The following is a 19,666-nucleotide window of genomic DNA, read 5'->3' on the forward strand; positions in this document are numbered from 1 at the left end:
CGCCAGCATCGATAAAGGTTAATCAGCGAAATAAAACGTTACTTCCTGATTGCTTCACAGCGGTTATGTTCTGCAGAAATAGACACACCGTCGCACAACCCTGCAGTGATTCGTCGCAGCGCCTGATCCTGTCTGAACGTACCCTTATGCTTCATGACGGAGGCGGATGGTGTTTTAGGAGAGATTTATGTGTCAGTGTGCGTCTGCATTTCGTTCAGTCTGAGCGGGGTAACGATGGTAGCAGGGCAGCTGCAGAGGTGTTTAAGGGTGTGTGCATGTGCCTGCGTGCGAGTGTGTCTCTGATTTAATTAGATGAATAATAATGAAGCCTAGATTAAATCCCCCAGATGTCTCAGCTGTAGTACCCCCACCCCAACCTCCATTACTATGGCAACCGAATGACTTCCTCCTGCCAATTGGACTCTAACCAGAGCAGCTATTATGGGCTGCAGGAGATGGGGGCTGATGGGGAGGGAGAGAAGAGGGGGCCCACTGGCCAATGACCTTCTCTCTCTCTCTCTCAGCATTGCTCCAGATGGCCGCACTGCCACTCTCCCACGTCTATCGCTGCCTTTATTCCACTCACTCTTCCTTCTCTTTCTCCCCCCTCAGTGCCACCCCTCATCCAGCCCTTCGATATCCCCTCTACCTCAGTGGGGAAGCTCATGTACATCGCCTGCGTGGTGTCATCTGGGGACATGCCCATACGCATCACCTGGCACAAAGACGGCCAGCTCATCGTGCCAGGCTCCGCCTCTGGCGTTGCAATAGAGACCAAAGAGTTCATGAGCTCCCTGCAAATCTCCAAGGTGACACTGAAGCACAACGGAAACTACACCTGCATCGCCAGCAACGCCGCCGCCACCGTCAGCTGGGAGAGACAGTTGATTGTTACTGGTGAGGGATTGAGCAAAGGGAGAACGGGGGTTGATGATAAATTAGGTCAGATCAGATATGATATCTAATGTGCAGTGGGAGTTTAGAATTGCACGTTATTTTGGGAACGCTCCCCGCTTTTCTACCTTTTACTGTACGACTTTCCATTTAGGTTAATCACATCTTTTTTTTTTTGTTTGTTTCTCCAGTGCCACCGCGTTTCGTGGTGCAGCCCAACAATCAGGATTGTATCTACGGCAAAGCCGGAGTTCTCAACTGCTCCGTGGAGGGTTACCCACCTCCAAAAGTCATGTGGAAACACGCCAAAGGTAAAAATCATCCCGACAACATTAGGTCACATTAACAAGCAATACCGAGGGAGTAACATGCGTTTACTTTGTGGTGTGTTGTGCAGGTGTAGGAAACCCTCAGCAGTACCACCCAGTCCCTCTAACTGGCCGCATCCAGATCATGTCAAACGGCTCTCTGCTCATCCGACATGTACTCGAGGACGACCGAGGGTACTACCTCTGTCAGGCCTCCAACGGAGTGGGCTCAGACATCAGTAAGAGCATGATCCTCACTGTCAAGAGTAAGTGTCAATCATACTCTTTTTTGCTTGAACACACTTCCTTTCATAACACATCTCCTGGGTTGTAAACTGTATACACAGACAAGCCTCAGCTTTTTTTTTTTTCTGGAGGGGAATCAGCTCTTCTAAGATTCACTTTTTTCCCCCAGGCTACTGCGTCCTGTACTGAACCTAACAAAACCTTGTCTTCGTCCTGCACACTCCTTAACTGAAGGGTATCTTTGCTATTGATTGATGCGTTCCGGTTGCCGGTCTCTGCGCTCCTGAATATTTGGTGGGGGGGAAAAGGGGTCTGATGAATTAGTGATGAAAACAAAACCGCAGGAACCCCTTCAATCAATAATCTATGTCTGAGGAAAGGAGGTGGAAAAGAATCAGGAGAAGAAGAAGAAGAAGGCACACAGGGAGGAGGCGAGTAAGAGGGCCAGCGGGGCTTGAAGCGTGAAATGAAAAAGGAGAACGAAGTGCAGAAATAGAGATGTCTATACATCTGTAATATATCCTCGGTTTCAATACCACATCCCTGTTCCCTCGTCTCATTACTCCATATAATACTATTCGTCACACTGACATGTGTCTGTGTTTCTGCTTAGTTCCTGCAATGATCACCAGCCACCCCAACACCACCATGGCGAGGAAGGGCCAAACCAAGGAGCTGAACTGCACAGCGCGGGGCGAGCAGCCCATCATCATCCGCTGGGAGAGAGGAGACACCGTCATCGACGCCGAGAGGAACCCCCGTTACTCCATCACAATCAACAAGAAGGGGGATGAAGTGATCTCCACCCTTAAGGTCAGGCACAAGAGGATTGTTTGAAGCTTTTTTTTTAAAAAGGTGCTGAAATTATCTGGCTTCACACATTTCAGATTTTAAGTTTCTTTATTAGTTTAGTTGCATTATTGCAGAGGATTTTTGTGCTGTGTTTTACCGCTGCATTTTCTGTATATTTTTTCTAACCTTCTTGTTTGTGTTGACGCTCACAGCTGAACCCAGCCGAGCGAGGAGATTCTGTCTTCTTCTCCTGCCATGCCATCAACTCCTATGGAGAGGGTCGAGGCCTCATCCAACTCACTGTGCAAGGTATCTCTCCCACACACTGCACACGTCTCACTCATCAACATTACATGTTGGTGTGTAAACAACCCAGTGGGAAAGATCTCAGTTGCAAAGCCCTCATCTCCTCTCTCTCTCTCACACACACACACAGAACCACCCGATCCCCCTGAACTGGAAGTGAGGGAGGTGAAGGACAGGAGCATGAACCTTCGCTGGATCCAGAGGTTTGATGGAAACAGCATCATCACCAGCTATGACATCGAGTACAAAAACAAGTCGGGTAGGCGTCACAAATTTTTAGATTTTGTCCAACTTTTTTTTTAAATGTCTGTCTTAAAAATCTAAAAGTATCTAAATCTAATATTTGACAGACTCCTGGGATCACATGTACACAACCAGGAACATCTCACCCACCAACAACCAGGCCAACATTGTAGAGCTGCACCCGGCCTGCGTTTACAGCATCCGCATGTACTCATACAACAAGATTGGCCGCAGCCTTCCCAGCAAAGAACTCACCATCAGCACTGAGGAAGCACGTAAGTGTTTTCTTCTCCACAAGTCAGTTTGTTCTCTTCGTTGTTCACGACTTTTTCTCAGACACTAACACTTTGACATCGTGCATTAACAGCTCCTGACGGGCCGCCAATGGAAGTAATCCTCCAGCCGATGACATCCCAGAGCATACGGGTTACATGGAGGGTAAAATCACTACTATTTGTTTGCTGTGTGCTTATTCACGATCACCGTGCCTTACTGTAACACCTGAGCAACAGTTCATTTAAATATTGATACTCTCCTGGAAGCTGCACCTACAATACTGCTCAAAATTCCGGGGCCAAATTTTCTTCTTTCCTTAAATGATGGTTATTTTAACAGTATAACAGTAACGCTATAATTCAGACACCAAGTCATTATTGAACCACATCAGTGCTCCTAAATGTGCTCTAAATATTTCAGGAACCAGTTCTTTGTTGGGTGCTCTGCAGTCTGCTCAGTGGTTAGATTGAAGATTGAAGTTTAAACTGTGATTAGAGACATTATTTCAAACCTGAGACTGAAACAGGAAACTGTTTTTATTTAAATCTGCACAGGTTTTGATACAGAGTTTCCAATTTCTTTAACCAATGACCGCTGATTCCTCATACTCTTGTTTAACTGCTGCACAAAAGATCTTTACATATTAAAATAACAATATAAATATATATATATATATTTGGATTTTCTACAACCTAAAAGCAAGAAAGATCATTTGAAAAGACAGACTAGTGCTCAAACGTTTGAGCGTTAGAGCACATGAGACCTGTATGTCCTTTAACTACGCTAATATATTTTTAAGAAAGACACTTCCTCATATAACCTGACAAAGGAAGCCAAAGATGCCTGAGCTATTGATTATGTCTGTGAAGGTTCTCAGCCGTGCAGGTCACCTTTCTTTTAGAAGAGTTCAATTCTGGGGCAGCTAGACTTCACTGTAGATCCATGAAGACTCATGATGACTCTCTTAAGCCTCTGGATGGGTCCACTTGTCCCAGATTTCTCAAAAAAGCTGTGGATTATCTGTTTCACAATCCGTTTTTTTCTTTTGATATTACTAAACTAACCCAGTTGAAGGCAACCAATGTTGACATGAACTTTAATATTAACCGGTATCACCGTGTTTCTTTCAGGCTCCCAAGAAGGAGCTGCAGAACGGGGTGATCCGAGGCTACCAAATCGGTTACAGGGAGAACGGCCCAGGCAGCAACGGCCAGTACAGCATAGTGGAGATGAAAGCTACAGGGGACAGTGAAGTGTACACCTTGGACAACCTAAAGAAGTTTGCCCAGTACGGGGTCGTAGTCCAGGCCTTCAACAGAGCCGGGACGGGTCCATCCAGTACTGAGATCAACGCTACCACATTGGAAGACGGTAGGAGAACAAAAAAGCAAGATGAAGGCGGAGTGTAGATGATGATTTCTTTTATTTGTCAAAAGCAGCAACAGGACGGCAGACACACAAATTAACGCAGCTAACATGCATGTATGGACACATGGTAGAAATGAATTTGCCGCACATCCCCCATTCTTCTTTCGACTTTAATTAGCACCCTCATTAGGCTGGTAGAGAGCGAGAGAGGAACGAGGAACCCCATTACTCTCTAAATGTCTGCCCACTCTGCCTCCTTTTTCTCTTCCTCTCCTTTATCTTCCACTTCCTCCCTTTTGGTTTCCTCCTCTTCCTATTTTACATCATTTTTTCGGACTCTTTTCCCTCCTCATCAGTAATGATAGACGCCGTGTCCACATAGGCAGTCTGAAGCTGCTGCTACAACTGCAATTACCTTAAACATGAACATTGTCTTGCTCGAGATTTTATCCTCCACATCTCAGCTCGCCCCACCTTCCTCATCTGCATTTTAACCCCTTAAGGTGTAGCTGCTGTACTATTCATGTTGCTCTCTCTCTCTCTCAGTGCTCCTTTTCTCCTCTGTGCTCTAAAAGCTCGCACTGAACAAGCAGCTATTGAGGGCTAATTTGAGCTTATTTGACTGATTTGTTTCAGCGGAGACTGCCTGTGGGTTGGTGGTGTTGAGTAGTCATTAATTATCAGTGCTTCAGACCGCCATACTAGATCAGTCAGGTCTTCTTAGCGATGGCAACGACCTTTTTTTTGACAAGTAGCAATCGTTATCTCAAAGCTCATATATAATATTTTCTGCTGTCTCCAGTGCCCAGCGAGCCTCCGCAGAACGTGCGAGCCATCTCCGTGACGTCGGACGAGGCGGTGATCACGTGGGCAGAGCCTCCACGGCTGACACTGCACGGTGTGCTGAAAGGCTACCGCGTTGTGTTTTGGTCCCTCTTCCCTGACGGAGGTGGGTGCTGTGGGGGCCAGGCCCAATGGCCAATGCAGAGTAATTATCACCTATCTCATTCTAAACTTCACCAAACCCCGCCTCCCTCTCACCCGCCCACTTCCCTTTCTGTCAGTGTTGTGAGTCACAATGTGTTAATGTGTGTGCGCACCTTTCTCATAAAGCACTTCCTGCTCCTGTGGGTCTTTTGAATTTGTCCACGTTTGCTGTTGTTTCTTTGTGTCTTAGATTCTCGTGTGTGTTTGTTTCCTGAATTTGCATCAGCAAATATCTTTTGTGGGAAATGATGTCCAGATAAAGGCAAAAAAAAACACTTTAACATTTCATGGTTATGTTTCAGCTACTAAATTAAGACTTCAAGACAATCGTTTGCAAATCCTAAAGTCTCTGCCTTAAGGTTTTCTATCACAAACCGTTCATCCAGACCTCCTCCCTACAGCTGCTGCCTCATATTCCAGGCAGTAATCACATTTCCTCCAAAACATATTTAGCAAAGCAAGTTACTAGTATATAAATGTATTTAGTCGAAGACACAGTTGGTCTGTGTGGCCTATCCATTACATACAGTACAGAAAACAGTTCTCCCCTTCCTGCCCTCCTCAGAATGGGGAGAGATGCAGAATATCACCACCACACGTGAACAGGTGGAGCTGCGAGGGCTGGAGAAGTTTACCAACTACAGTGTTCAGGTGCTGGCCTACACACAAGCCGGAGACGGCGTCCGCAGCAACGTCCTGTACATCCAAACGCGCGAGGACCGTGAGTATACACACAAGACAAAAAAGATTATTTGTTGATATATTTTGGTACAAATCCAAATAGATGAAAGCATGAGATACGCTTGCACACTTTAGGGTAGGGTAGAGAGATGGGAGGGGGATCTATAAAAAAAAAAAAGGGAGCTAGGCTTTATCTCAAACCCATGACAAAAGCTCATTTATGCTTGGAAGCTCCATTAGCAGTGCTAATGAGAATTAAGAGGCTTTGGGTCCACAGTTCAGGGCTGAGGGAGGGCTGTCGGGAGACACAGAGAGGGAGGGGAGGGGTGCTCTCTGGGAGGATATAACATCCAGGAGTCAGCCATCAGCCCGGGCCCACATCCTCTCCACCAGCCCTCTTGCCATAGGCATGGGGATTAACTCCTCTTGGATTAGAGAGAATTAATTTTGTGCTTACACCATTGGAGGTGGGATTACAGCGGGATCCATGTCTCTTTATAGAGGAGGAGAAGGAGGAGGGGCCTCGGGGTTGAAGATGGAAAGATAGAAAGGTGATCACAGGGCTTATTCTTGGGTGACAAAATGAGACGTAATAGAAACGATATATTTTTTTAATTCCTGAGTCAGACTGCTCGGCTTCTGCATCCTGCGTGTCTTTGAGTGTATTAGCCCTTTACTGTGACATCTCCTCCTCTGACTGGTGCGTAATATATTCATGTAGGTGGAGATTTTCACTCAGCTTTGTGCCTCACTTCCTCATCATCACCCGGGCCGTGCTGGCTGTGCAGTCTGTCTGGAGTCCTGGGCAGATTTTGGGCACCAGATGGGACTTAACCCCCTTCACCACCACCACCACCACCACCCTCCTCCCACTACCACTCCTACTTTGACATGGAGGTCCGGTTATGATAATGATGCCCCTCCCCAACACCACCACCATCATCACTCCCCCCTAGAACGGCACCTATCATTCTCACCATTCTTTTATCTCTGCCTCTGTCTTTTAAAACACCCCTCACTACATCTATCCTTTTTTCCATGCTCATGTAACGTGCAGGATGAAGAAGTCCGAGGGCATGGGCTGGTTGAATGACTGGATCGCAGTAGGGGGTCTCACATAAAAGAGAAGAGGGATTGGGGGTTGGATTTAGAGAGCTTACACTGTGGTGGCAACCTTCTGTAGACCCCAGATGAGGCCCACTGTCAGGCACAAGTTATATTTATGGTAGGGAATGAATAGTCTTGACACTGTGAACCCCGTACTGTAAGGCCAGAGTGACAAAAGCATTATTGTTCACCCCTCACAGTATCCAGTGTCCTGATGCGTGCATCCATTTTAAACCCTTCTTACGCCTTTAGACGGTAACGAGACGATTAAGTGGCGCTCGGCGTCAAGCTGAAGTGGCCGGCAGAGGATCAGGCACTTGCGTCTAATCTGTTTGTGGGTTCGCGAGTTAAGAGAATGCCGAGTGTCACAGAGTCAGAACTGCTGACCAATGTCTGACTGAACATATGTCACCGCCGTCCACCCAAAAGTCTTCCAAGTCCTCCCAGAGCAGCTTAGTGCGGGATAAGACCAGCAATCTGCAAACAAGCCTGCTCACTTTAATAGGCGTCCAACACCCAGCATGTGCACACACACACACACATATGCATGCCTGGTTTCCTGATGTTCCTGTGTTTTTTCTTATAGTTCCTGGACCACCGGCTGGCATTAAAGCGGTTCCCTCCTCTCCAAGTAGTGTGGTTGTGTCCTGGTTGCCTCCTCACAAACCAAACGGTGTTATCCGCAAGTACACCATCTACTGCTCCAGTCCAGGCTCTGGACAGCCGGTAAGTAAACTGGTCATATAAAAATATCCCAGGTGATTGAGAAACAAGAAATTTGTGGACTTGATAAAAATCTTCAGATGGAAATAATTAATTTGTAAGCACCATTATTAATTGAACCTGTGCGTGTGTGTGTGTACGTGTGTGTGTGTGTGTGTGTGTGTGTCATTACGCGTGTCTCTCTTTCACTGCATTTGCACCATCGCTTTATTTCCTGCCCTCCCAGATGAACAGATGAGGTTGTCTTGGCAACGTGATGAGACGTAGATATGCAAATGAAGCAGAGAACAAGCTCACACATGCACACTGCCGCATAAGAAACACACACACACACACACACACATACACAGAGACATCACATTTCAACATTTTCTATTTATACATGCGTGTGCGCCATTTCGGTTGTGGTTAGATCATGAGCGCGCAAACACCAGCGCACACAGTGAAATCTGATATCAAGCTAGAATCTCACTTTCTTATTATTCACAAATACTCCTCCCTCTCTGTGCATGAGGGCCATGTAAATGAGCACAGGCAGGGAGGAGAGAGGGAGGAAGGGAGGAGGAGGAGGAGGAGGGTTTGGGAGAGAGAGAGAAAGAGAAACACCATTAGAGGTAGGGAGAGACTGAAGGGGGGAAATGAGAAAGAAAAAGAGAGAGATGAGGGGGGGGGGGGGGGGGGGGGGGGGCGAGAGACAAGCTGGGAAGAAGGGAGGAGCAGAGGAGGGTATCAGTCACATCGAGATGAGAGTGCTTTTGTCCGTCTTTTCATTATCTCCCTGTATCACTCCCTGGATCACCACAACACCGCCGCTATGCTGGAGGAATTTTTTCGAATGCACCCCCTACACACACATCCACCCTCCTCCCTCCTTCATTCCTTCCTTCCTACCCTCCCTCCCTCTGTCCCTCCATCCTCTCCTCTTCACTGAGCTAGACAGAGAGGGATAGAGGGAAAGAGGGGGGAAAGCAAATGGTGAAGATGAATACTGAGAGATGAACAGATTAAAGAGATAGAACAGAGGGCCGACTTGAGAGAAAACTGTGTTTTTGTGTGTGTGTGTGTGTGTGTGTGTGTGTGTGTGTGTGTGCGTGTTTGGGTGCTCGCAGGTGAACGTGTGATTATCTTCTCAAAGATGTCTTTGTAGGAAAAATATCCACAGGAGCATATCATCGAGGCCGAAAATGTGATTTTTCCTAACCCAGTGCTGAAAAACACATTGAGTATTTTAATTCCATTTATTTCTCGAACAGTTTGTTTAACTGCTTCGTGCTCAACAACAAAGCGTCCTGAAACGCTGTTACAATTCTCAAAACATTCAGCCATTTATACTGCGTAGCACAACACTCATGTTTCCTGCAAAATCTGCTGTCATTTAACTTTAACTCTGCCACAAAAATGACTAATTTTACTGATCCAGGTTTCTTGAAGCCAAAAAGCGTCTTTAGTTTTCAAATCACTGCGTTCACGTAGATGTGGAGTCCATAGAGAGGTCATTTATAGCTAAGAGGAGGCCTCCAGTATCAACGAGTCCCTAAAGTGAGAACCAGGAGTGTAAAACACAAAACAAAAACCATCTGCATGCTTAAATGCATATAAAGCTACACAAGAAAATGAATATATCTCATATATATGATGTTTAAGGTCAGCTGAAGACAGCAAAATTGATTCTAAAAAGACTTTTATGTGTGAAAAAATCATTGAAAAATATCAATGATCACGAAGCAAAAATGAAAAAAATTATTATTTGAGAACACACACTATACATGAATAAAAAAGAGTGAATGCAATATAAAATGAGGGAATCTGTTTTAGAAATCTCTTCTTTCAGTTCTTTATTATGTCCACACACATATGGCTGCAACAATTTCTGTCTTTTCACCACAAAAAATACTACAAAGACACAGAAAACACATCACAGGTGTAAATAATTAAATAATTGATGGCTGAATTCCATTCAGCTTCAGTTTCAGTGTCCTGGTATTGTTCATGCTGTCTCACTGTCCTGACTTACTTGAATTGATCAGAGCCATTGTTCATGTAATTAGTCTCCTATCATGACAAGTTAACATGTCTGCTGTGTGAGAGAAAATTAGGACTTTGCACAATGCACGTTTGAGATGTATCACCGACTTGACACCGCATGCCTTTCTGTCGTAGGCGCCCAGCGAGTATGAGGCCAACCCGGAGATGCTCTTCTACCGTATCACGCACCTTTCCCGTGGTAAACAGTACCACATCTGGGCTGCAGCCGTGACAACTGCGGGCCGAGGCAACATCAGCTCAAAGGTCACAGTGGAGCCTGCTGGGAAAGGTGGGTCCTCCAGGCGGGCCTGTAGTGCAGGAGAAGGGTAAAGGGAGTGCTGTAAAGGTTACGATGGAGCGCGCTCTAAAAGATGACTATGAGACGGCAACATGATCTCCTGCACACACATCACTTTCATCACTCTCGCTCTGTCTGCGCTCTCCGTTATTGATTGACAGCCGTAGTATTGACCGGGTAGCGGCTATGTTGCACGAAATGCTGTTGTTAATTATGTGGTGATGAACAAGGCCTACCCAGTAAAATGACCCTTGGGGAGAGAGGTAGTGGACCAGAATCAATAGTGGGGGAGGATCTATGGAAAAAAGATAGACTGAAACTAAGAGGTGAGAGGAGGGGTTACACTAAAACACGACACAGCAGTGAGTAAAGGCCTTTTCCCCTTAGGCAAACTCTGAAGAAAGGTGTGTGTGTGAGAGATCATCAGTTTTGGCTTTGTTATGGTGTTTTTATTATTGTTTGTGTGTCCAAGATGGAGTTTAATCACTTTATGTTTTATATGTGCAGTCCCGGCTAAGATCCTGTCCTTCGGTGGCACGGTGACCACACCCTGGATGAAGGAAGTACGTCTGCCTTGCAGCTCAGTGGGCGAACCCGCCCCCACGATCAAATGGACCAAAGACAGGTCAGAGCTCATCATATACCACTTATATGTCAGCGTCATGACTCCACTTACTCAGACTAACATCTGTAACCTGTCTTTACTTTGTCAGTGAGGACTCTGCCATCCCAGTGACAGCCGACAGCCAACGGCAGATCTTATCCAATGGCACACTGGTGCTACGTTCAGTCAAAGCAGAGGATTCTGGGTACTACACCTGTACGGCCACTAACACGCTGGGCTTCGACACCATCATAGTCAATCTGGTGGTGCAAGGTAACTAGAAACAGAAGGTGTATTTGAGTATTTAAGGAGGTGTTTCTGCTCTGTTGTTGAGTCACTGTCTCTGTGTCTACATCCAGTCCCTCCAGATCAGCCTCGTCTGACCGTCTCCACCACCTCCACTTCGTCCATCACCCTGGCTTGGATCCCTGGGGACAATGGGGGAAGCTCCATCAGAGGTATGTTCCTGACAGGACCAAAAACATCCATGACCTTCGAGCTGATTTTGTGACAGATCTTTTTTATAGTGCACATAACAGCGTAAACAACCTCTCTGGGTAAAAAGTAGTCAAACTCCAGCTGATTGTGGCTGATTGTTGCCCCCTGGTGTCCAACTGAGGTCACAGCAGCAGATCCTCCAGCCTGTAATTCCTCAGATTTACAGAAGTTGTTCTAAATTATTTGTATTTAACATATGCTGTGTGGTTCGTGCAGGATTTGTGCTGCAGTATTCTGTGGACAACACAGAGGAATGGAGGGACGTGTTCATCAGCTCCAGCGAACGATCCTTCAGGTTGGACAATCTGCGCTGCGGGACCTGGTACAAGGTCAAGCTGGCCGCCAAGAACAGCGTGGGCTCAGGGCGCATCAGTGAGATCATTGAGGCCAAGACACATGGAAGAGGTGAGGGGTGGGATGCACGCTGCATGCTTTTCCATCATGTTTAATGTTTGTTTTAAGGTCATATGAGTTGTGCCTTCTGCACCTCTCAGATCATGGGCAGTGGAAATATATTGATATAATAATTAAATTCAAAAAGGGTTTAAATAAATACAACAGAATGGCACAGAACAACTCCAGAGAGTTGCTGTGATATAAAATGAAATAAAACGTCAGTCTCTACATGGACATATGCAGAATCAATACTAATAAACTGGGACGCTGACTTCTCAATATTCTCGTGTCACCTCAACTAAGTCTTTGTATAGCTGAATTCTGTTTATTCTGATAAACAAACCTCCATGTCAATATTTCTGCCGGCTCCAGCTCCAACTGGATAACACAGAAAGATAGAAGGGAGCTTAGTTTGCAAAGACTTTAAGCTGTTAAAACAACTCCTTTTAAGTGCCGGTCACGTGAAAACATGGAGTATAATGGCAGGTGAAGGATGGATGGATGGATGAATTTGGAATTTATTAAAGACCATAGAAGAAGAAATGGATGAGGAGGGGCTCCCAGTCGAAAATAAACTATAACCAGATACATTTTGTGCAATTCAGCAACACATAAAGACACAGTTAGACTTCCTAAATGTAAAACAGCATCTGTAATGACATCTGCCCAGATGTTAAGTCATTAATAGATCACAGATAAATATCTTTCTAACCTCCTGTTGCTCTGTGTCTCTACAGAGCCAGTGTTCAATAAGGATCAGCCGCTGCTCACCCACATCAACTCCACACATGCGGGTCTTAACCTGCAGGGCTGGACCAGCGGCGGCTGCCCAATCACTGATCTAATGCTGGACTTCAGGCCCAAGGGTACCTGGGCGTGGCAGAGCCTTAAAGCCAACTCCACCACTCAGCTCTTCCTGAGCGAGCTGCGTGAGGCCACCTGGTATGAGCTTAAAATGAAGGCCTGCAACAGCGCTGGGTGCGGCAACCAGAGCTCCCAGTTTGCCACCACTGATTACGATGGCAGTAAGTGCAGCAACACGTTCATGTCATCTAAACCTCCAGCACCGATTGAATATTAAATATTTTCTATCGTCTTCCGCAGGTACAATCCCTCCAATTAAATCAGCTCGTGGAGAAGGGGATGATGTGAAAAAGCTGTTCTCTATCGGCTCCCCCGTCATCCTGGTTACTCTGGGCGTTGCTTTGCTCTTCATTATCCGCAAGAAACGCAAAGAGAAGAGGCTTAAACGACTTAGAGGTGAGAGGAAGACAAAGAGAGTTCAGAGAGAAATCCATGTTACTGCGCGTAACGGATTACTGTAACTTATCTTAACAGCCGACCATAATCTAATTAAGATATCGTCTTCTTATAGATGCTAAGAGCCTGGCAGAGATGCTTATCAGGTAAGACTCGGCTTGTGTAGAGGATGAAATATTTCACGCAGGTCAACCTCACATGATTTTAGAAAACCTTAAAAGAGATCCCGTCTGACCTTATGTGTTGTTTCCGTGTGTGTGTGTGTGTGTGTGTGTGTGTGTATGTGCAGCAAAAACAATCGCAGTATAGACACTCCAGTTAAGGGCCCTCCTCAAGGACCGAGGCTCCACATCGACATCCCACGTGTTCAGCTACTCATTGAGGACAAGGAAGGCATCAAACAGATAGGCACGTGGCCACACTCGACAACACAAATATCATAAATCAGTGTCATATTCTAGTGGCTGATAAAGAGAATTAACATTTGTCTGTATGTAACTCTATCCTCTTATTTCTTGCGACAGGTGAGGACAAAGCAGCGGTGCCAGTGACAGACACAGAGTTCAGCCAATCAGTGAATCCGCAGAACTTCTGCACCGGCGTGTCGCTGCACCACCAAGCCCTCATCCAGAATTCAGGGCCTTTGATTGACATGTCAGACATCCGGCCGGGCACGAGTGAGTACATCTCTTTAAATAAACAATAAATATCACAGCTGAAATAGACTGAGCAGATAAAACCATGAATTGTGCTTGTACTTGATGAGACAGTAAAGACGGGTCTTCATGACAATCTTTGTGATGTTACATTACGACCTCTCTCAGATCCCGTGTCCAGGAAGAGTATAAAATCAGCCCACAGCTCCAGGAACAGATATTCCAGCCAGTGGACGCTGAGCCGGCCGAGTCAGAGCCAGTCGACAGCCTCGGCGCGAACACTGACCTCAGACTGGCGGACGATGGGCTCTCATGGCATCACTGCCACTGAGAGTGACAGCTACAGCGCCAGCCTCTCGCAAGACACAGGTGAGTCAATCCCAGCCGGTAATACTCGATTCTTACTTGATATTTTCTAATTTAAGCCCAATCTAGAGACATATGAACAGTGTATACAACAAAACATGAGTGAAGAAGTTAGTTAAGCCCCTGACTACGAACACAACTGTAAGTAACTCTATTACAATGCAAGGATGTACTGGAACCAATATACTAAACTAAGCTCACTAAACATGTGACGCATACAGTATGAGCTCTTATCTGACTCTGTCTGATTTATTTTCCCAGATAAGGGTCGCAACAGCATGGTGTCCACGGAGAGCGCCTCCTCCACCTACGAGGAGCTGGCGAGGGCCTACGAGCACGCCAAGCTGGAGGAGCACCTGCAGCATGCCAAGTTCACCATTACAGAGTGTTTCATCTCCGACAGCTCATCTGACCAAATGACCACAGGTACCAATGACCCGGCGGACAGCATGACCTCCCTCAGCACGCCGTCTGAACCAGGCATCTGCCGCTTCACTGCCTCACCGCCCAAACCGCAGGACTACGACCGCGGTAAAAATGTGGCTGTGCCCATTCCCCACCGCGCTAACAAAAGTAAGTATGAGAGTAAGAGAGTTACAAATACTTTAAGGGGATTTTCTGTTGGAGTTGGTGTTTGGATACACAAAAGAAAAGTGTTCATTACACATTCTTTTGGCAGATAAATCATATTTAAGGTCAGAAAATGACACCATAACAATGAATGATCTGATTCATTCCAAAGTGTAGTTTTTTAGCCACACATGAAGAATCCAATCAAACCACATTTGAAAATAATTAATTTATGTCTGAATTCAAAATCTCCTTCTCTCAGGTGAATTCTGCAATCTACCCCTCTACATGAAGACAGACCCATTCTTCCGCAAGCAAGGGGAGCTGCATGACCCGTGCCCAGCTGTGCCACCGCGGGAAGCCTCAATCCGCAGCCTGACGCAGCGGGCGTATCACACCCAGGGCCGTCACAAGACTCTAGACCCTGCCAAGCAGCAGGCCCTGACGCTGGGCCATTCTGGGCTGGGCAGCTTGGGTGCGAGCTCGGGCACCGCCACCTTGCCCCAAAGGACTCTCACCATGCCCAGCTCCAACACTGCAGCGACGGCTTCCACTTCCAGCACGAGCAGCAACCCCACCAACAGTAACAAGGTGGGGGGCTCCAGAGACTCGCTGCTAGAGAGCAGCTCCTCTGCACTGGGGAGACTGCAGAAACAGAGTGTGGGGGCCTACTCCAAATCATACACGCTGGTGTAGTCCGTTCTCTTGCACAGACTTGCATTGCTGTCCCACTCCTCAGCCAGCCCCACTCTGGTACTCTTCAGTCTGGGCCAGAAAGGGCATGCAACCATCTTACTTTAAACCCAACTAATGGTGAACTGCCCAGCGTTCTGTCTAATTTTCCTCGGGATAGGTGTTCTCCCAGACAGAGACCCAGCTAACCCTACTTTTCATGTTCACCTGGGACTCTATAAAAGAATTACTAACTCCGACTAACAGTTCCAGCCGGCTGGTGCTCAGCTCCCCGCTCAGTTCTCGCGGGACTTGCACAGCGAAAAAACAGGAAAGCGATTCTGTGGTCATTTGGAAATATTGACTGTAATTGAGGAGCTAAACGCTCTGTGTTTATGACGAAGAAGACTATGATAGCCAGTATGAAGCTGTGTGGCCATCCTGTCTCTCATATGCACATACATACTGTCCTCCATAGTTTGAGTATTATTGTCAATTTGCAGGACTTCCAGTTAAGTTCCCCCTATTCTTACTGTATCTTTCACCCTCTGTGTGTCTCTTAAAGCCCCATATAGCTATTGGCAGATTTTCTCTTAATGGTGATTCAGAAAGAAATTATTCAGGTTCACTTCCAAGGATAAAACTTCTATCACATTAATGTTCTCCACACATCTCTCTCCAGCTGAACAGTGTCTAACTTTTTAATCAAATCATGACAACCCAAATGAACCAGCTATAATTTCTCGCACTACAAATAGAGAATATTTGGTATTATAAAGAATTTACATATATATTTCTATGTAGGTATATTATTGACATTTAAGTGAAATTATGACAAAGTATAAATTGTATGTACTACAATAGTGTAGTAGTATATACAGCAATTTAATGTTAATGTCAAATTTAAGAACGAGACAATCGCTCAATCATGAAATTTAACAAAAGAGAAATTTTAAAAAGGTTGGACTAAAGAAAGAAAAAAAGTTTAGTATATATACGGGATGTTCTGTATGTTTCTGTATGTAGACCGACTAAGAGAAGAGTGTTTCCAAGCCCCATGTTGAGATGGGAAAAGCAAGATAGGCTACTTATTATACAGTTCCTGAAAAGGCAGCCTGCCTGGGTGAACAGAAAACAACCTCCCCTGGTTTGCAGCGCCCACTTTTGCTGAGTATGTTCGGCGGAAACAATCACGGCAGAGAGCCTTCTATAATATTAAATAAGTCCGCTCATGCGGATGCAGGCTCTGTTAAGCTTGTCTTGAGCCTGAGTGGTTGGTAAATACATTCAGAAACCAAATCAGAAGATCCACAAATGTGTGTTTGCTGCAAGGCTTCTGTCACAGATTCAGGATTGCGTCCTCGCCCAGTGTCACTCGGCCGATCTTTGCTCTTCAAAGAAATGAATAACTAGCTGAAAGAATCCCAGTCATGATGTGAATGAAGTAAAAATAATATAATGTTGAGCGATGTTATATGTCAGGGAGTTCAGTTTTGAAAATTATATAATGTTCACTCAATTGATATCTTTGTTGTTGCCCTGTCTGAAGTACTGTATTTGTCCCACTTTCTGTCCCTCCATTTTGCTCTGATGTACACAAGAACCTATTGGAATGTCTTTTTGAGTCATCTCCATGAGAGTGTTTTGTGGTTTATATTTATTTATCCATTTGTTTGCTTGTTTTGGGGGAGGGGGTATCTGTTGATTTTGATTTAAAATATTCATTTGTTTTGGTTAATTTAATTTAAAAAAAATTTTTTGGTTCCAGGGGCCAAGCAGTACTAAGGTATGTGGCCTGTGGCTAAAACTAGTTCAGCCAAGTGAAATCAGGGACTCGTAGCTCTTTTTGGTCACACAAACTACTGTTGTGTATATACTGGACTGGAGTCGGTCTGTAAACCTGAAGCATTCAGACTCCCGTCCTTTTTTCCCCCCGTTCAGATAAATTAAAGTAACAAAATTCACCACCCTAAACATACTAGACCCATCATCTCTACCTTTGTCAGTGTTGTTTATAGATTAAGTCTTGTACATAAACACAGTTTTGTATGAAGAGCTATTTTCGTCAGAATAAATCAGGGGACACATCAGGGTTGAATGCCCCAATTTCAAAATTGAAATAGTATCAAAAATAAAATATTTTACTTCTGAAATGGGCAAAAAAAAAAACGAAAAAAAAAAAACATTTTTCTTTCCCTTTATGTTTTTGATACTAATTTGTTGAATTTTTATTCTTTTTTAAAGGTCTTTTGATGTCGTCATTTGTCCTATTTACTTTTTTTTATTGTCATTATTTTGTATTTTGTTCATCCTCAAAGTAAAAAAAAAACATCATTGCATGCTTGCTAAAAGGGAAAAATTGAAGGAAAAAATGTATGAAAATCAAAAACAAACAAAAAAAAATGTTGAGGGTATCCCAAACATTTGTTTGAGTTGCTTGTTATAGCAAATGCTTGTGTTCAAAAGTACATTTTCTATGAAAAGAAAGCAAAAACTAAAAAGATCATTCTAACACCTTGTGCAATAAAGCTATCTTTCATACGTCACGGCTTCTGTCATTCTCAACAGGTTTGCTTACATGTATGAACATTTTTGAACCGACCTTCATAATAAATTAGCTCTATAACATTAAACTAAAACCAACACTAAGATATAAAGAAAGTATTTGGTGTTGATACTCAGATTGTTTCATAACGTTTGAAATGATTTTAAAGACTGCTCAAAATGGAAGAAGAGGCAGAAATATCCTGACTTGTAGTCCCTAGTTAAGCCCTAAAAACACTGGATCCTACACTTCCCATAATGCAACTTAAGAGCTAATCTTTCATTAGACCCTCCTGCCTGACTTCACACCATGAATTTGTAATGTAAGCTACAAATTAAAGGTGCAGTGTGTAGGATTTAGTGCCATCTAGTGGTGTAGGGGCAGATTGCAAACCCTTTCTCTTTCCTTTGCCAGTGTGAAGGGGTGGCCACAAAAAAAAGCCAGAAACACACTATCTAGAGTTCTTCCCAATTTACAGACTGTTATTTGGAGTTTCAGTACAGTCAAAGGTTTGGACACACTGTTATGTCCAACTTGTTGAAGAAGATCACCATTAAAGAGGGAGGACCACACAGAAACAATTCAAAGTAAACAAAAAATGATTTATTAAACTCTACTTAGTTTGAACAAACCATACTGTGTTGTGTTGGCAATCAGTGGTGGGTGTGGGTGTTGGGTGCTATGAAACTGTGTGTTAACTGTGTAAACTGTGTAACAGGACCCAAAGCTAAACTAAACACAATCAAAACAAACCATAATGGATGGCTGACAAGCAGCAACCTTCCAGATGGGACCAAGAGCAAAAGTCAAGAGAAGAAGGTTATGAAAACTAAATCCAGGTGACATCCATCAACCAATGAGGTGGGAGAACCTTCATGAAGACCTGAAATAAAACAGAGGCAGGCCTAGGGCTGTCACAACACCTTCTCGTTCAATGTGTTTTCTTTATTCCTTTGTTTCTACATTGTAGATTATCAAACTATACATGAACAATTATGTGGTAAACAAAGGAAATTTAAACAAGGCACTCTTCAGCCTATCTCAGTTGATTAGACAAGTCAACAGTTCATCACAGGGCACATATAGAGAAACAACCATTCACACCTATCCCCAAGTAACCTATTGAGTTTATGTCTTTGGACTGTGGGAGGAAGCCCGAGTACCCAAAGAGAACCAGCAGCCAAGGTTCGAACCAGGAACCTTCTTGCTGTGAAGCAACAGCGTTAACCTCTGCACCACCATTCCGCCTATTGGGAGGAAGATGTGAAGTAAAAATGAGGATATAGGTAAACTATATAGTTCCCCTTTTTTAGGTTTGGGAAACTCACTAAATGACAGACGATTTGTGTTTTTACTTTGAAACATACTGAGGGCCTACAGCTTATGTGTTACTGTGCATGTTTTAGGCCTCAAGTTAGCCTTGTTATGGGGGACAGCATTGTACTTACGGAGGCTTGAGATTTGATGTTTATGTGGAACTTAAAACAACTTTAATATCCACAACTGAGCAGACCAAATTGTAGGTTGGGTGTAATACCTGTTGCCAACCAAGTGTGTTAGTTAGGATTGTGTGAATGTGTGTTCTACAGGGGAACATGTACAAGAACCACAGAGAATGATTGATCACAATTATTAATAACACATAATGAACAGCTTGTAACTCTCACAGGACATTTAGGTCAGTAATAGACTAAATGCTACTGCTTGTTGACATCAATGAAAAGGCTATGAGCTACAGTTCTATGCCTCATTCAGTCAAATATGTTTCATGACCACTTGCCTAATATTGTGTAGCCATCAAAACAGCCCTGACCCATTGAGGCATGGACTCAACTAGACCCCTAA

General features: G+C 44.6%; 1 protein-coding gene across 2 annotated transcripts in view; it reads left to right on the forward strand.

The window, feature by feature from the left end:
* LOC104919723 (Down syndrome cell adhesion molecule-like protein 1 homolog) overlaps nucleotides 1-17,455 on the forward strand; it is a 53,838-nt gene extending 36,383 nt beyond the window's left edge. The window contains exons 9-33 of one of the 2 annotated variants that reach the window (XM_019276481.2): nucleotides 613-897; nucleotides 1,086-1,205; nucleotides 1,292-1,468; nucleotides 2,062-2,261; nucleotides 2,453-2,549; nucleotides 2,677-2,805; nucleotides 2,897-3,064; nucleotides 3,157-3,227; nucleotides 4,196-4,436; nucleotides 5,236-5,421; nucleotides 5,986-6,141; nucleotides 7,795-7,934; nucleotides 10,092-10,245; nucleotides 10,762-10,879; nucleotides 10,968-11,131; nucleotides 11,218-11,316; nucleotides 11,573-11,761; nucleotides 12,490-12,777; nucleotides 12,857-13,012; nucleotides 13,128-13,158; nucleotides 13,302-13,420; nucleotides 13,537-13,689; nucleotides 13,837-14,037; nucleotides 14,296-14,607; nucleotides 14,867-17,455. In XM_019276481.2, coding sequence (XP_019132026.1) covers nucleotides 613-897; nucleotides 1,086-1,205; nucleotides 1,292-1,468; nucleotides 2,062-2,261; nucleotides 2,453-2,549; nucleotides 2,677-2,805; nucleotides 2,897-3,064; nucleotides 3,157-3,227; nucleotides 4,196-4,436; nucleotides 5,236-5,421; nucleotides 5,986-6,141; nucleotides 7,795-7,934; nucleotides 10,092-10,245; nucleotides 10,762-10,879; nucleotides 10,968-11,131; nucleotides 11,218-11,316; nucleotides 11,573-11,761; nucleotides 12,490-12,777; nucleotides 12,857-13,012; nucleotides 13,128-13,158; nucleotides 13,302-13,420; nucleotides 13,537-13,689; nucleotides 13,837-14,037; nucleotides 14,296-14,607; nucleotides 14,867-15,300 — 4,388 coding nt within the window. In that variant the 3' untranslated portion in view covers nucleotides 15,301-17,455. The remainder of the gene's footprint in view (nucleotides 1-612; nucleotides 898-1,085; nucleotides 1,206-1,291; nucleotides 1,469-2,061; nucleotides 2,262-2,452; nucleotides 2,550-2,676; nucleotides 2,806-2,896; nucleotides 3,065-3,156; nucleotides 3,228-4,195; nucleotides 4,437-5,235; nucleotides 5,422-5,985; nucleotides 6,142-7,794; nucleotides 7,935-10,091; nucleotides 10,246-10,761; nucleotides 10,880-10,967; nucleotides 11,132-11,217; nucleotides 11,317-11,572; nucleotides 11,762-12,489; nucleotides 12,778-12,856; nucleotides 13,013-13,127; nucleotides 13,159-13,301; nucleotides 13,421-13,536; nucleotides 13,690-13,836; nucleotides 14,038-14,295; nucleotides 14,608-14,866) is intronic. The other variant, XM_010731792.3, reaches the window with a different exon arrangement.
* Nucleotides 17,456-19,666: the final 2,211 nt, after the last annotated feature.

Source organism: Larimichthys crocea, chromosome XXII (assembly GCF_000972845.2).
Source record: "Larimichthys crocea isolate SSNF chromosome XXII, L_crocea_2.0, whole genome shotgun sequence".
NCBI lineage: Eukaryota > Metazoa > Chordata > Actinopteri > Sciaenidae > Larimichthys > Larimichthys crocea.